The sequence below is a fragment of the Triticum dicoccoides genome, chromosome 7B (genome assembly GCF_002162155.2).
Source record: "Triticum dicoccoides isolate Atlit2015 ecotype Zavitan chromosome 7B, WEW_v2.0, whole genome shotgun sequence".
Lineage (NCBI taxonomy): Eukaryota > Viridiplantae > Streptophyta > Magnoliopsida > Poales > Poaceae > Triticum > Triticum dicoccoides.
Window position 1 is genome coordinate 527,086,360 of NC_041393.1, and position 15,311 is coordinate 527,101,670.

Here is a 15,311-nt window from a genome sequence, read left to right on the forward strand (position 1 = left end):
TCCAGCTGCCGGCAATCTCCCTCTTCATATAAATCTTGTATATTAAAAATGAAAATACAATAGAATTTCTCCATAAAGTGTTATAACGATTAAAAACACTATAAATAACAGTAGGAACACATGATGCAAAATGGACGTATCATGTATCGGTTAACTGGTTTGTATTGTTCTTTACTGTTGCCTCGGTCCAAGACCTATCTGGTTAACGGGTTTCTATTTGTGCTAAATTTTGTGCTACGAACTTAAAATGGAATTTATATGTTGCCATCAGGATTGTAATCTTTGATTTTTACGTAGGAGTATGTTTTACCACGCCAAAATAAAAGGCTGGCCTCCATTTACAGTGCTTTCATGCACACCGATGGCGGCAGTCTCCCCTGTAACCGCTCTCCATCTAGCAGATCAACCGAAACCGCCCACGCGAATTACGAGCGGCAAGAAAGACAGAGTCCTCCTGCCTTAACCCCTCACTCACACCGCCTCCACTCCTCTCCCCTCCTTTATAGCCAGCTTCCTCCCCGATCGAGCTTCCTGTCCGCGGGCACCGATCGACAGCCCCTCTCGTACGTGCTCATGGCCATGGAGACCGGCACGGCAGCGGCCGCTCAGTCCACACGCCGCCTTCTCCTCCCACTGGCAGTCTCTTTCCTCCTCTGCGCGCTCGCCGCCGGGACGAAGCCGCCGCCGTCGTCCTCGTCGTACATCGTGTACCTCGGCGCCCACTCCCATCGCGCCGGCGTCTCGACGGAGGAGGCGTCCACGTTGGCCACCGAGTCGCACTACGACCTCCTCGGCTCCGTCTTGGGCGAGTAAGTGCACTCCATGCATGCGCGCGCCGTGCACTTACGTAGGATGAAATGCAATTTGTCAAATGTGTGTCACGGCTGATCGATCGACACGTGCGTGCAGCCGGGAGAAGGCGCGCGACGCCATCTTCTACTCCTACACCAAGAACATCAACGGCTTCGCCGCCAAGCTCGAGCCCGCCGTCGCCGCAGCGATCGCCAGTGAGCCAGTCATCTTCCTGCATGCATAGTAAATGTTTGTGTCGTGTATTCGCGCCGGACAGAAATTCAGATCCCGGCATATCGATGTGTTTCAGAGCGGCCCGGCGTGGTCTCGGTGTTCCCGAACCGCGGCATGAGGATGCAGACGACGAGGTCGTGGGAGTTCATGGGGCTCGAGAAGGCCGGCGTTGTCCCGCAGTGGTCGGCGTGGGAGGTGGCCAGGTACGGCAGGGACACCATCATCGGGAACCTCGACTCAGGCGTGTGGCCGGAGTCCCTGAGCTTCAACGACGGCCAAATGGGGCCCATCCCGGACACCTGGAAGGGGATCTGCCAGAACCAGCACGACCCCAAGTTCAAATGCAACAGGTACGTAGCCTCGTCATCTACGGATTAGTTATTATTTCAGCTGCGGTATCTTGGTCTGATTTTGTATGCGCAGCAAGCTCATCGGCGCGCGCTACTTCAACAAGGGGTACGCGATGGAGGCGGGCCACCCGCCCCCCGATAGGCTGAACACGCCGCGGGACGATGTCGGCCACGGCACGCACACGCTGGCCACGGCGGGCGGCTCCCAGGTCAAGGGCGCCTCCGCCTACGGCTACGGCAACGGCACGGCAAGGGGCGGTTCCCCGCGCGCGCGCGTGGCGGCGTACCGCGTCTGCTTCAACCCGCCCGTGAACGACGTCGAGTGCTTCGACGCCGACATCCTGGCCGCCTTCGAGGCCGCCATCGCCGACGGGGTGCACGTCATCACGGCGTCCGTGGGCGGCGAGCAGAGGGACTTCTTCGAGGACACGGTCGCCATCGGGTCGCTCCACGCCACCAAGGCCGGCATCACTGTCGTCTGCTCCGCCACCAACAACGGCCCGGACTTCGGCACCGTCAGCAACCTCGCGCCGTGGGTGATCACCGTCGCCGCCAGCACCACCGACAGGGCCTTCCCGGGTTACCTCATCTTCAACCGCACCAGGGTGGAAGGGCAGAGCCTGTCGGAGACGTCGCTCCGGGGGAAAGGCTTCTACCCTTTGATCATCGCCACCGACGCCATCGCCCGCGGCAGGACGGTCGAGGACGCGTAAGCACCCTCACTGACGTCCGAGCTCCATCATCGCAACAGTCTTGTCTTGAGGTTGAGCTCATTTGCGCGCTGCAGTCAGGTGTGCATGCTGGATTCCCTGGACGCGGCCAAGGTGACGGGAAAGATCGTGGTGTGCTGCGTGAGAGGAGGCGTCCGCAGGATGGAGAAGGGCGAGGCCGTGCGCCGAGCCGGAGGGGTCGGGATGGTCCTCGTCAACGACGAGGAAGGCGGGAGCAACGTCATCGCCGACGCGCACGTTCTCCCGGCCCTGCACATCAACTACACCGACGGGCTCGCGCTCATGGCGTACATCAAGTCCACCCCGTAAGCCACTCCTCGATCGCAATGTCAAATCAAATCAAGAACCTCTGTAACAATAATGTGAGCCCTAGTTCTACTGGGTTACTGAGCGGATTAATTTGTGCTCGTGTCAAGGTCTCCTCCTTCCGGATTCATCTCGAAGGCGACGACAATCGTCGGCGCGAGGCCGGCGCCGGTCATGGCCTCCTTCTCGTCGGTGGGGCCCAACGTCCTCAACCCGGAGATCCTAAAGGTGGCCTGATTTTGCGTATCGATCATAAGCACAGCCTCATTTCATTTTGTATCCAAGTCAACAACTTGATGTGAATTCTTTCACTGGGGTGGCAGCCGGACGTCACCGCGCCGGGAGTGACCATCATCGCGCCGTGGAGCGGCATGGCGTCGCCCTCGGACCGGCCCTGGGACCAGCGCCGCGTCGACTTCACCATCCAGTCCGGCACGTCCATGTCGTGCCCGCACGTCGCCGGCATCGCCGGCCTCGTCAAGACCCTCCACCCCGACTGGAGCCCCGCCGCCATCAAGTCGGCCATCATGACCACCGGTGAGTTCGAACGTCGCATCAACTGCTGTGTGTCTGCCACGACGAGCTGTTCATCAGACTCATTGGGTTGTTGCCTGGTGCAGCGACGGACCTGGACCTGGAGCAGCGGCCAATCCTGAATCCCTTCCTGCAGCCGGCGACGCCCTTCAGCTATGGCTCCGGCCACGTCTTCCCGGCCCGCGCGCTGGACCCGGGCCTCGTCTACGACGCCTCGTACCGCGACTACCTCAACTTCTTCTGCGCGCTCGGGTACAACGTGACGGCAATGGGCAGGTTCAACGAGACGCGCTACGCGTGCCCGGCCGTCCCCGTCGCCGTGCGGGACCTCAACTACCCGTCCATCACGCTGCCGGACCTCGCCGGCCTGACGACGGTGCGGCGCAGGGTCAGGAACGTGGGCGCGCCGAGGAGCACGTACACGGCCGCCGTCGTCAGAGAGCCGGAAGGGGTGCAGGTGACGGTGACGCCGACCACGCTGGCATTCGGCGCCGTCGGCGAGGAGAAGGAGTTCCAGGTGAGCTTCGTGGCGAGGGTCCCCTTCGTGCCGGCGCCCAAGGGCGCCGGAGGGTACGGGTTCGGCGCCATTGTCTGGTCCGACGGGCCAGGGAACCACCGGGTGCGGACTCCTCTGGCTATCAGGAGGCGCAAGATGTAGTGGGATCAGGATTAGGAGATTGCGAGATTTTTTGTTTGGGATTGATTACGTAGGCTTTCATTAGGCAGTGGTGGGCACGTAGCGAGAGGATGAATTATAGTGGCGGTGAATCTGGTCGTTAGGGGATAAGCTTTGGCAGTTTTGTAACCATCGATTGAATAACAACGAGATGATGGGAAATGAGACTCTTATTACTTCTGTGATTTTCTGTCGCGCGTTTTTTTCTTTTAAGTTGCCCGACTTTTGAATTCGGGTCAGTCGATTCGGGTGAGAAGAGGAGGCGAAGCTATGAGGCCGAGTCCGGAGTCCAAATTAGTACAGTACTACTCCCTCCGTTCCTAAATATAAGTCTTCGTAAAGATTTTACTGTAAACCACATACGGATGTATATAGATGCATTTTAAGTGTAGATTTATCATTTTGTTCCGTATGTAGTTCATCTAGTGGAATCTTTAGAGAGACTTATATTTAGGAACGGAGGGAGTAGTAATTATGAGTTCATTGTGCAGCATAATCATGTCATAGGCATCATTTCTTTAATCTGAGAATGATGCAAATTTAAGCCATGTAAAAATGTTCTAGTACTACTATATGTCCTTCGAAAACCCTGAACATTTATCATAACTTCCTCTGTTATTAGAAATATTCCTGAAAAAAATTCATGAATTTTGGATGGATAAAACTCCCCACACAAAATTAACTCTAAGTAAACTAATTGGTAGATTAAAGATCAGTTAAATTGATGCACTTTTTTTCTTATTAAAATATCTTGAAAACTACTCCCTCCGTCTCATAATATAAAAGCTTTTTTACACTACACTAGTGTCAAAAACACTCTTATATTATGGGACGGAGGGAGTAGTACCTAGCCTTCCAATAATATTAGGAAGCTATAGTGAATTTTCATTAAATTTTGGAAATTCAAATAATACACCTGCAGTTCAAACCTCTATTAAAATCAAAAGAAATTTATATTTATATATATGTGCCACCAAACGATCTATATATGCCAATCAAACAAAGTTAATGTCGAACTTTATTTCTTTTGTGCTTAGAAAATAAGGTGAATAATATTTTTTTTCAAGTTAATTACTGCAAAGTTTGATCAACTTTATAAAAATATACTAACAACTAGTACAATACAAAATTTCAGCAAAAAAAACTAAATGCCATAAATACCACCACTATCGCTCAAACCCCAAAACTACGCGTTCACACTTCATGGTAGTATTCCCTCCATTTTTATTTAGTCCATTTATTAACTATGACAAAAGTCAAATTTTATTAAATTTGATCAAGTTTATAGAAAATAATATGAACATTTATAACAACATAATTATTTGAGGTGAAAATATATTTAATGATGCATCTAGTGGTATTGATTTGACGTTGTAAAGTTTGACTTCAGAAAAAACTAATATGCAGGGAAATAAAAAACAAAGGGAGTGTTTTTTTTTTAAATTATTCACAAGTGGTACACGCTCCACTACGGGAGCGCCCGCAATCCCTATTCGGCCTTTTTTTTTTTTACTTTTAGAGTGCTGGATTTACTTGTACCTGTCAGCTGGCACACACAACCGTCACCCCTTAGGCGTCATTTATATTTTTTTCTTGACCAAACAGTTAGCTCATCGCACAGAATCAGATCGCTAACGGATGGACCATGTAGGGTGAGTGCATGCGAGTATATACTAGCGTTTGCGTCAGTGTTAAAAAAAATAAGAATGGTCCATGTAGCACAGTAAATAGTGCTTACTTTTTCTTGTTTTGGGAACGTTCTAGAATGTTCATTTGTCTGGTTTTGCGTTCTTTTTTGTTTATTATTGTTTTTGTAGGACAGGTATTGTTCACTCTTTATTTTTTATTTTTTTATTCACGTAATTTTTAAGATGGGTGAATAATATTCAAGTTTTTGAGCATTTTTTTATAAATTCACGAACAGTTTTTAAAATGCTTGAACTTCTTCCAAATTCATCAACCTTTTTTAGAACGAGTGAACCTTTTCCAAATTAGTGATTTTTTAAAATCTGCGAACCTTTCCAAATCCATGTACGCTTTCTAAATCCATGACCTTCATGGATTTAGAAAGCGTACATGGATTTGGGAAAACATGGCACAAAATACTACTCGTCATTTTTTTAAACTTTTTTACTTAAGACTTTTAAATTTTAAAAAATCATTATCTTGAAATTTTTTATAATTTGTAAAAAGTTCATGAATTAAAAAAAATTTCATGAACTCAAACAAATTCATGAGTTTGATTTTTTTCACGAATTAAAAGGTTTATTTATTTGAATAAAGTCTGCCAATTTGAAAAACAATTCACGAACTTTGAAGAAATGTTCAAGAATTTAAAAGGTTTGCCATTTAGATTTTTTAAACACAAACAAAAAAGAAAATAGAAAACTAAAAAAAAAGAATAAAAAAACAAATGGAAAAAACCAGCAAAAACCACCGCAGAAAAAACCGGTGAAACGATGGTTCTCAAAACCGTTGGAAAGAAATAAGAATGCAAATGTATGCGCGAATGAGAAAAGAAGAAACCAAGCCCAAGGTTGAGCGTGCGTGCGCTAGTTGCAAAAACAACAGGAATCACGCTCCACTACTACCCTTTGCGCTATCATGTGTAAGGGCATCTTGAACCGGGCACTGTATATGTCCGCGGATGGTAGGGACCAGTCCACTGACAGTGTTGCGAGAGTTGGCCATCCAACCATACCTGCATAAATTTCAAACTGAATTTCAACAATCCGAACAAATTTCATCAAACTCGATGAAATTCAGCAAAGTTCGGACATAATTTACATAAAATAGACGATATTTCGTCCGTTTAAGTAAAACAAGCCCACGACACTCAAAGTAATTATAGAAAATAGCACAATTCTTCCATAAATAGCATGCAAATATCTCTAGTACAACAATAGTTCAAATTCAACGAGATAACCGAATGTTCAACAAGTTTTTCGAAATCATCTAATCCAAATCAACCATACTAGAGTTAGAACCAGCACATGTCGTCTCACACAAACTGTTCTTAAGCTTCATCCAAAAATGCATGAGATGGCCTCAGTCCTGTAGTACATCATGGCAACACATGCCAGCTATAAAACGTGTAGATCAACATCGATTGAATAAATAAATTAACCAACATATAGCGTAATAGAAAGCAACACTTATGATCTCCATGGTTGACGAACCCAATGGCCACCTTATCTGCACTCGGTGAATCACACCTAAAACTTCATGACAGAGTCGTAGATGGTGTACCACCGATGCATTAGCGACTTCACACTGCGTTCAAGGATGACGTGCATGTCGTAGAGCGCGTGCCGAAAGTTTGGGTCCTCGTTCATTCCTAAAAAGTCCTCATAAACGGCCAACCACGCATCGCACAACAACTCATCCTCGATCGCCGAGTGCCCCACTATCGTGCGTGATTCTCTAGAGAACAACAAGAAGTTAAAAAACTCAATGTCATTTGACCCAACACTTGCCAGGCGTGGTGTCAGTCATGGACGACATCAACAGGGGTGCGGAGGGTATATGTCTACAAGGGATTCCTGGGTGGACACTAGCGTAGTTCAAGGCGCGCAAGCATGTGGGTGGGGTCTGCGGACGTCCGAGGATGTCTGGGCGACGACCGAAGAGGTACAGTGACGGCGTCAGACGACGAGGGTTCGGATGAAAGGTAGGGGGAGCAGGAGTGGAGTGAAAGAAAAGGGGACGGAGTGAGAGATTTCGGTTGGGCGGGGGTGGCAGAGTCCTACGTGGTTGGTGTCCGGACTCCCGTAAAGCCATCTAAGTTTGCCTTTAGTTTACGGTTATACGGACATTCGGATCGATCCGCGGACGGATGAGGTACAACGTTGGATGACATAAGTGGCTTAAGGATAATCGTTGGAGATACCCATATACTGTTGCATGAGCGCCGCACATGATTGCGATCATTTAAGCTGTTTTGATGGTGGGTCTTTATTACAAATCGAGTTGTCTCATGTATTAGACGACCCTTCTGACCTAGTTTAGCTAGCTGTTCTCTCTTGTAGGGGTTTAGAACGGTCGTCCTTCAATAATGCTATGTATTGTTTTCAGTTTAGTTTATCTCATAAATCAGACATATAAATGGATCTCCTGCCCACTTCCTGATGTTCTGTCAAGAATAAAATATCACGTCCCAATTGCACTCACTGTTCCCTTTAGTTGAAAGAGGTCAAGATAAAAGATCGGATCAGATATGATGTACTTCTAGTGCTTAAAATAGTCTGGCATTATTTTTCATCTTTGCTGGAACTACTACATCAGAACATCTCCATCACATAGTGCGAGCTCAACCCCATCTTTGTGAAAATATGAAAATAGTCGAGATATGCTAGTAGTTGGATAATAAAGTGATATCCGCCTGCAGATCACTCGTCCTGTTGTGATGTACCTTTCCACAGCGCAAACACGTACGCAGGAATCATATAATCATCTTATACTCTATAAAAACCTGAGTTATTGATGATGATGTGTCTGTCATCTTTCACCAATAGCCGTCGTATCTAAATCTGACGCATACAAAGCAAACTGATGCAGTTTTACAAAAGATGTCCACACTTGTTTTCTTTCATATTTACAAACAACTCTTTGTCTCTCACAATCAGCTTTATCTCTTCCCCACCACATCTAGAAGGCCATGGAACAATCTTGGTGTTCCGTGCAATACACGGGCATCTTACTAGTAGATAGAAAGAGTTGGCGATGGTCGCTACTTTGCCGCCACGCCTTAGAGCAATCTATAGCGAGGCCTCGAGCCCGTCTCAAAAGCCCAGGTGGGCTGAGCGCTCACTTAAAAAACCGACCCACCTCGGCGTCTTAAACTGTTCTAAAACGACCGGGTTATCCGGTGCCCATCATATCCACCTCAAATATGAAACGGATATGTGGCAGTCTGGATGCGTCGTGCGCGTCCGTCACGTCAGTCTGGCCCACCCCGACCTCACGTATATCCCCTCCAATGAGCTCTAGACCTCAGTCCACCCCACTCTTTCTGTCCTCTCCTCTTCTCAATCCGTTCTATCCTCTTTCCAATCCTTCATATCCTCTTCCCAATCTGATCAATGGTGGACGACCGCATTGGCTCCTGCTCAAATGGCGACGAGAGAGACGTCGATGCGGCCTTTCTCTGCATTGCTTCGCGCTGCTTCTGTCTATATCAGGGCGGCAGCAGCTGAGGCAGTTCACAAAGTGACGTGTCGTCCCCCTTCGCCCTCCATCGCAGTGCGGGGGACGTTGTCGGGCCGTCCCGTCCGGCATGTGATGTCGCATGAACTACATCGGTATTTCCCCAAAGAGGAAGGGATGATGCAACACAACTACGGTAGGTATTTCCCTCAGTTATGAAATCAAGGTATCAATTCAGTAGGAGAACCAAGCAACACTATGTAAATGGTATCTGCACACAAAGAACAAATACTTGCAACCTGACACTTATGAGGGGTTGTCAATCCCTCTATGGGCAACGCAACCAGAAATAGTCAAGTTGGCGGGATCAAATTTGTGTAGATTGGATAAATAGATATCGAAAAAACGCGAAATAAAATCTCTACTACCTAAAAGAACTGTAAGGTTCGGTTTACCCTCTTACGTCTTACCTCTTCCGTCCACCTCCCCTTCCAACGTGCCCCTCGCCCTCACCTCATCAATTTAGGCATGTTTGCTCCCATATCAATTTGTTTCCCCAGTAATCAATCTTTCCCGTAGCCCTCTCGTCTATCTCCTTAATTGCCACAGAAATCACTGGCTCTCCTTCCCCTAATCCCTCCTCCCTGCTTCCATCCTCCCTACTTAGCGAGCAACAATGTGCTGAGGACCAGGACATTTGGGCCATGCATTGGGATCAAGTCCGATTGCCGCTTCATGCCACAAGTGACCAACGCACAACAGGTGGCTTGGCTAGGAGCTCGGCATCCGGGGTACTCTCGAAGCAGATCGACAACAGCCTGATACGCTCGGTGTACCTATATCAGATGGCGAGGTGGCTACTACGGATGTTCAAGGGAGCATTGCCTAGCAACAGGGGCCGCGACCACTGCTCCTTCAGCCCCACCAAAGAAGAGCATGTGACACCATGGCTGTGCTGGTGGCGTCCGCCACCATACATGCATGGAGATGAGGAGGCGAATCGGGTTGTGGAGGGCGTGCGCCTACGAGCTCATCGTCGGGAGGAGGTGAGCCAGGGAGTGCGTCTAGCAATGAAAGCAACAGCTATGGTCCCAGATGGAGCTGGTGCTACTGCTCTGTAGAATGCGGTTGTGTTTCGTCTAACACTATGATCTTTTAATTGTAGGAATTCAATGGGGTGTCATCTATAAAGAAGGCACGGCTTGGGGATCCGCAGATGTCGCTTTGGACAAGACGGTGTTATACAGTGGGCCAGGTTGCTACCTTGTAACATCCGGGGGTCTTCCATCAGTGCGCGGATGCAGAAAGTGAGAATTCAGTACTCATGTGCCTCTCCTAACTTCTGAAGAGCATGATTTTATTGTCTATATGCCCCCATATAAGCAAAGGCACTCATGTTCACATGGCTTTTTCTAGGTTTTTTATACAGATTACATAAACTAACTGAGCAACATTGTTCATTGTATCTGCTTCCTGTAATAATGTCACCACATATTCTGGAGCATGCAACACTTCCGGAAGAGAGTTGAGCACTCCCACACGAGAATGAAATGGAACACATTTTCTCAGTGTATATGACACTTTCAATCATATATTAGTGAAGATATTAGTGCCGAAACAAAGTAGAATCAGATGTACAAAAACTTAATCTCAAAAACATATAGTGTTCCACTAATCTGCCTCTTGCATGATCCTCTTGAACACCAGCACGACAGACTTCACTCATTGTGCTAATAGCTATATATTTTTCTAATGAGATGAAGTACAAGAATTAAAGCTGATATGGAATTAAACTGCCCTGAAAAAATGCACATCGTATATTTCCTGCACTATTTTCTCAGACTTGAAAGGTATGAGCTTGTGATATGTATACATATTATAGTTCTATAAAGATTAAGCCGTCGTTCATTCGCTTTGGCATGATCAGGTGGGTGCTCAAAGTAGTTATTTACTTCATGATGCATCCAGACTATCAAACATCCTCTAGACTGGATCTAAGATTGGCAATTTCATTAGTTGGATGATTGTTGGTAGATTTCTTTTGCTCTTAAAGCTTGTTCAATCCTTTCTTTGGGCATTTTCATATCTTATGAAAACAATATATTCATATGATTAAACCTAGCAAAGTTGTGCCAAACTGATGAATGCTCAAGCTATAACAATTTCATTAGTGACATTAAAACAAGAAAATGGTTGTTAAATTGGTTCCCAAGGCATAAGCATTGGATTGCAAGGTGGCTAATAGTTTGGATAGATTGAATAACTATGGATTATTGGATTCATGTATCCTTGCAATTCCTTAATACAATAGTTGCTATTTCTAAATTTGGATGTTGTTATGCATGTTTTGTTTGATCCTCCTTTCTATATATTTTATTTACTTCGTATTATTCAAGATGTGTAATGTCACTTCAGTTAAGTTGAACAAAATATCCTTGAAGTTGTTAGAGAAATGAAGTATGTATAGGTAATATGTATTTGGATGTAATGTACTATGTGAAGTGTTCATCTAGCGGCAACAATATGTGTTTAATTTAGATTAGTAGATTACCCAAGATGAAGACATGCATTGCAAGTGCATAATTACTCTCATTATTTGTACGGAGGAGATAGTGGACAGACTAATAAGAAATTGATTTATACAAGTAAAAAATATCAAAGAAGAAAAGTTGGTTTAATAGTAAAAAGATAGACAATGATGTGCACAAGGATCACAAAATTATGTGTTACACAATTGGTGTTGAGACATGAAAGTATGTACGCTCCCGCTGCAATGCATGAGCAATTACCTAGTAAATAGCAAAAAAATGCAGCAAGATATTTTTGGGTTTTTGAAAATATAAATCTGAAAACAAAAGCAAATAAAAATAGATCTCAAGGCAAATATGATAAAGAATAAACCCAGCGGCCGTAGATTTCACTAGTGGTTTCTCTTGAGAAAATAGCATACAACAGGTAAACAACTAAATGTTGGGCAATTGATAGAAGATCGAATAATTATGATGATATTCAAGGCAATGATCAATATATAGGCATCACGTCAAAGATTAGTAGAACGACTCCTGCCTGCATCTACTCTATTACTCCAACATCGACTGCTATCCAACATGCATCTAGTGTATTAAGTTCATGGAGAAACAGAGTAATGCATGTTGGGGAATGCGGTAATTTCAAAAAAAAATCTTACGATCACGCAAGATCTATCTAGGAGATGCATAGCAACGAGAGGGGAGAGTGTGTCCACGTACCCTCGTAGACCGAAAGCGGAAGCGTTACTAGAACATGGTTGATGTAGTCGTATGTCTTCACGATCCGACCGATCCTAGCACCGAAGGTACGACACCTCTGCGATCTGCACACGTTCAGCTCGGTGGCGTCCCACGAACTCTAGATCCAGCTGAGGTCGAGGGAGAGTTTCGTCAGCACGGCGGCGTGGTGACGGTGATGACAAAGTTACTGGCGCAGGGCTTCGCCTAAGCACTACGACGATATGACCCAGGTGTGTAACTGTGGAGGGGGGCACCGCACACGGCTAAAACAATTCTCAACTTGTGTTTTTATGGGGTGCCCCCTATCGGTGTCAAAACCGATGGATCTCGGGTAGGGGGTCTCGGACCATGCGTCTAAGGCTAATGGTAACAGGAGGCTGGGGACACGATGTTTACCCAGGTTCGGGCCCTCTCGATGGAGGTAATACCCTACTGCCTGCTTGATTGATCTTGATGATATGATTATTACAAGAGTTGATCTACCACGAGATCAGAGAGGCCAAACCCTAGAAGCTAGCCTATGGTATGATTGTTGTTGTTGTGTCCTATGGACTAAACCCTCCGGTTTATATAGACACCGGAGAGGGCTAGGGTTACACAAAGTCGGTTTACAGAGAAGGAGATCTACATCCGAATCGCCAAGCTTGCCTTCCACGCCAAAGAGAGTCCCATCCGGAGACGGGACGAAGTCTTCTATCTTGTATCTTCATAGTCCAACAGTCCGGCCAAAGTATATAGTCCGGCTGTCCGGATACCCCCTTATCCAGGACTCCCTCAATAGCCCGTGAACCAGGCTTCAATGACGATGAGTCCGGAGCGTAGATTGTCTTCGTCATTGCGAGGCGGGTTCCACCTCCGAATACTCCGAAATTAATTCCGAACACAAGGACCATGTCCGGCTCTGTAAGATAAATTCCATATACCACCGTAGAGAGAATAATAATCCATGAATCTAATCTGCTGACAATTCTTTGAAAAGTGACATCACGCCGCGGTTCGGTTTTTATTCGAACCGTTTTTACAACTTGCTACTGCACACACCACGAGACGGTTTCCTTGGCACGTCCTGTTAGAGCAGAGATCGTGTCCCCCTTACTACGGGATTCTCATCAATACGGGTATGGGTAATCCAACCGTGCCTGTTGGCATGACCCCGTGTTTCTAGGCAAGTCCCGAGCGACCACGTCTGGGGACGCCTGATATTCTTCCCCCTTTATAAAGGAGCCTGCTACGTCTTGAGCTAGCTTTGGTTTTCCCCGAAGAGGAGAGGGTGATGCAGCAAGTGTAGCGTAAGTATTTCCCTCAGTTTTTGAGAACCAAGGTATCAATCCAGTAGGAGGCTCCTCAAAAGTCCCACGCACCTACACAAACAAACTGAGAACTCGCAACCAACGCAAAAGGGGTTGTCAATCCCTTCACGGCCACTTGTGAAAGTGAGATCTGATAGAGATAGTATGATAAGATAAATATATTTTTGGTATTTTATGATATAGATGCAAGAAAAGTAAAGATGCAAATAAAAGTAGATTGAAAGCAAATATGATAAGAGATAGACCCGGGGGCCATAGGTTTCACTAGAGGCTTCTCTCGAGAGCATAAGTATTACGGTGGGTGAACAAATTACTGTCAAGCAATTGATAGAAAAGCGAATAATTATGACGTTATCTAGGCATGATCATGTATATAGGCATCACATCCAAAACAAGTAGATCGACTCCTACCTGCATCTACTACTATTACTCCACACATCGACCGCTATCCAGCATGCATCTAGAGTATTAAGTTCATAAGAACGGAGTAACGCATTAAGAAAGATGATATGATGTAGAGGGATAAACTCATGCAATATGATATAAACTATTGGGGAACATAGCAGAAATTCAAAATTTTCCTACGTGTCACCAAGATCTATCTATGGAGAAACTAGCAACAAGGGGAAGGAGAGTGCATCTACACACCCTTGTAGATCACTAAGCGGAAGCGTTCAAGAGAACGGGGTTGAAGGAGTCGTACTCGTCGTGACCAAATCACTGGAGATCCTAGTGCCGAACGGACGGCACCTCCGCGTTCAACACACGTACAGCCCGGTGATGTCTCCCATGCCTTGATCCAGCAAGGAGAGAGGGAGAGGTTGGGGAAGACTCCATCCAGCAGCAGCACGACGGTGTGGTGGTGATGGAGGAGCGTGGCAATCCTGCAGGGCTTCGCCAAGCACCGCGGGAGAGGAGGACTTGGGAGAGGGGAGGGCTGCGCCAGGGGCAAGGGTGCAGCTCCCATGCGCCTCCCCACTATATATAGGGGTGGAGGGGGATTATTTCTTGCCCTCCAAGTCCATTGGGGCGTTGGCAAAGGTGGGAGGAAAGAAATCCCATCCTTTCCTTTCCCCACCGATTGTTATCCCCCCCTTTTAGGGATCTTGATCTTATCCCTTCGGGATATGATCTTATTCCTTCTAAGGGGGGATCTTGGTGCGCCTTGACCAGGGGTGTGGGGCCTTGCCCCCACTACCCACGTTCATGTGGGTCCCCCCATGCAGGTGGGCCCCACTCCGAAACCTTCTAGAACCTTCCCGGTACAATACCGAAAAATCCCGAACATTTTTCGGTGGCCAAAATAGGACTTCCCATATATAAATCTTTACCTCCAGACCATTCCGGAACTCCTCGTGACGTCCAGGATCTCATCCGGGACTCCGAACAACATTCGGTAACCACGTATATCTATTCCCTATAACCCTAGCGTCATCGAACCTTAAGTGTGTAGACCCTACGGGTTCGGGAACCATGCAGACATGACCGAGACGTTCTCCGGTCAATAACCAACAACGGGATCTGGATACCCATGTTGGCTCCCACATGTTCCACGATGATCTCATCGGATGAACCATGATGTCAAGGACTCAATCGATCCCGTATACAATTCCCTTTGTCTAACGATATTGTACTTGCCCGAGATTCGATCGTCGGTATACCGATACCTTGTTCAATCTCGTTACCGGCAAGTCTCTTTACTCGTTCTTTAACACATCATCCCGTGATCAACCCCTTGGTCACATTGTGCACATTATGATGATGTCCTACCGAGTGGGCCCAGAGATACCTCTCCGTTTACACAGAGTGACAAATCCCAGTCTCGATTCGTGCCAACCCAGCAGACACTTTCGGAGATACCTGTAGTGCACCTTTATAGCCACCCAGTTACGTTGTGACATTTGGTACACCCAAAGCATTCCTACGGTATCCGGGAGTTGCACAATCTCATGGTCTAAGGAAAA

The 15,311-nt window shown here is 46.8% G+C and overlaps 1 protein-coding gene across 1 annotated transcript; it reads left to right on the forward strand.

Moving 5' to 3' along the window:
* The first annotated feature begins 512 nt into the window (after positions 1-512).
* On the forward strand, positions 513-3,808 carry LOC119335989 (subtilisin-like protease SBT5.3). Its single transcript, XM_037608031.1, has 8 exons — positions 513-809; positions 910-1,007; positions 1,103-1,376; positions 1,450-2,085; positions 2,164-2,412; positions 2,524-2,641; positions 2,737-2,950; positions 3,034-3,808. The coding sequence occupies exons 1-8, from the start codon at positions 574-576 to the stop codon at positions 3,603-3,605; spliced, it is 2,397 nt and encodes a 798-aa protein (XP_037463928.1). The 5' UTR covers positions 513-573; the 3' UTR covers positions 3,606-3,808.
* Positions 3,809-15,311: the final 11,503 nt, after the last annotated feature.

What these genes read in the sequence shown, in the direction of transcription:
- LOC119335989 (XM_037608031.1), top strand. Translation starts at nt 574, where the DNA reads ATGGCCATGGAGACCGGCACGGCAGCGGCCGCTCAGTCCACACGCCGC. An exon ending in CTCGGCTCCGTCTTGGGCGA is followed by an intron (nt 810 to 909) that starts GTAAGTGCACTC and finishes ACGTGCGTGCAG; the next exon opens with CCGGGAGAAGGCGCGCGACG. An exon ending in TCAACCCGGAGATCCTAAAG is followed by an intron (nt 2,642 to 2,736) that starts GTGGCCTGATTT and finishes CTGGGGTGGCAG; the next exon opens with CCGGACGTCACCGCGCCGGG.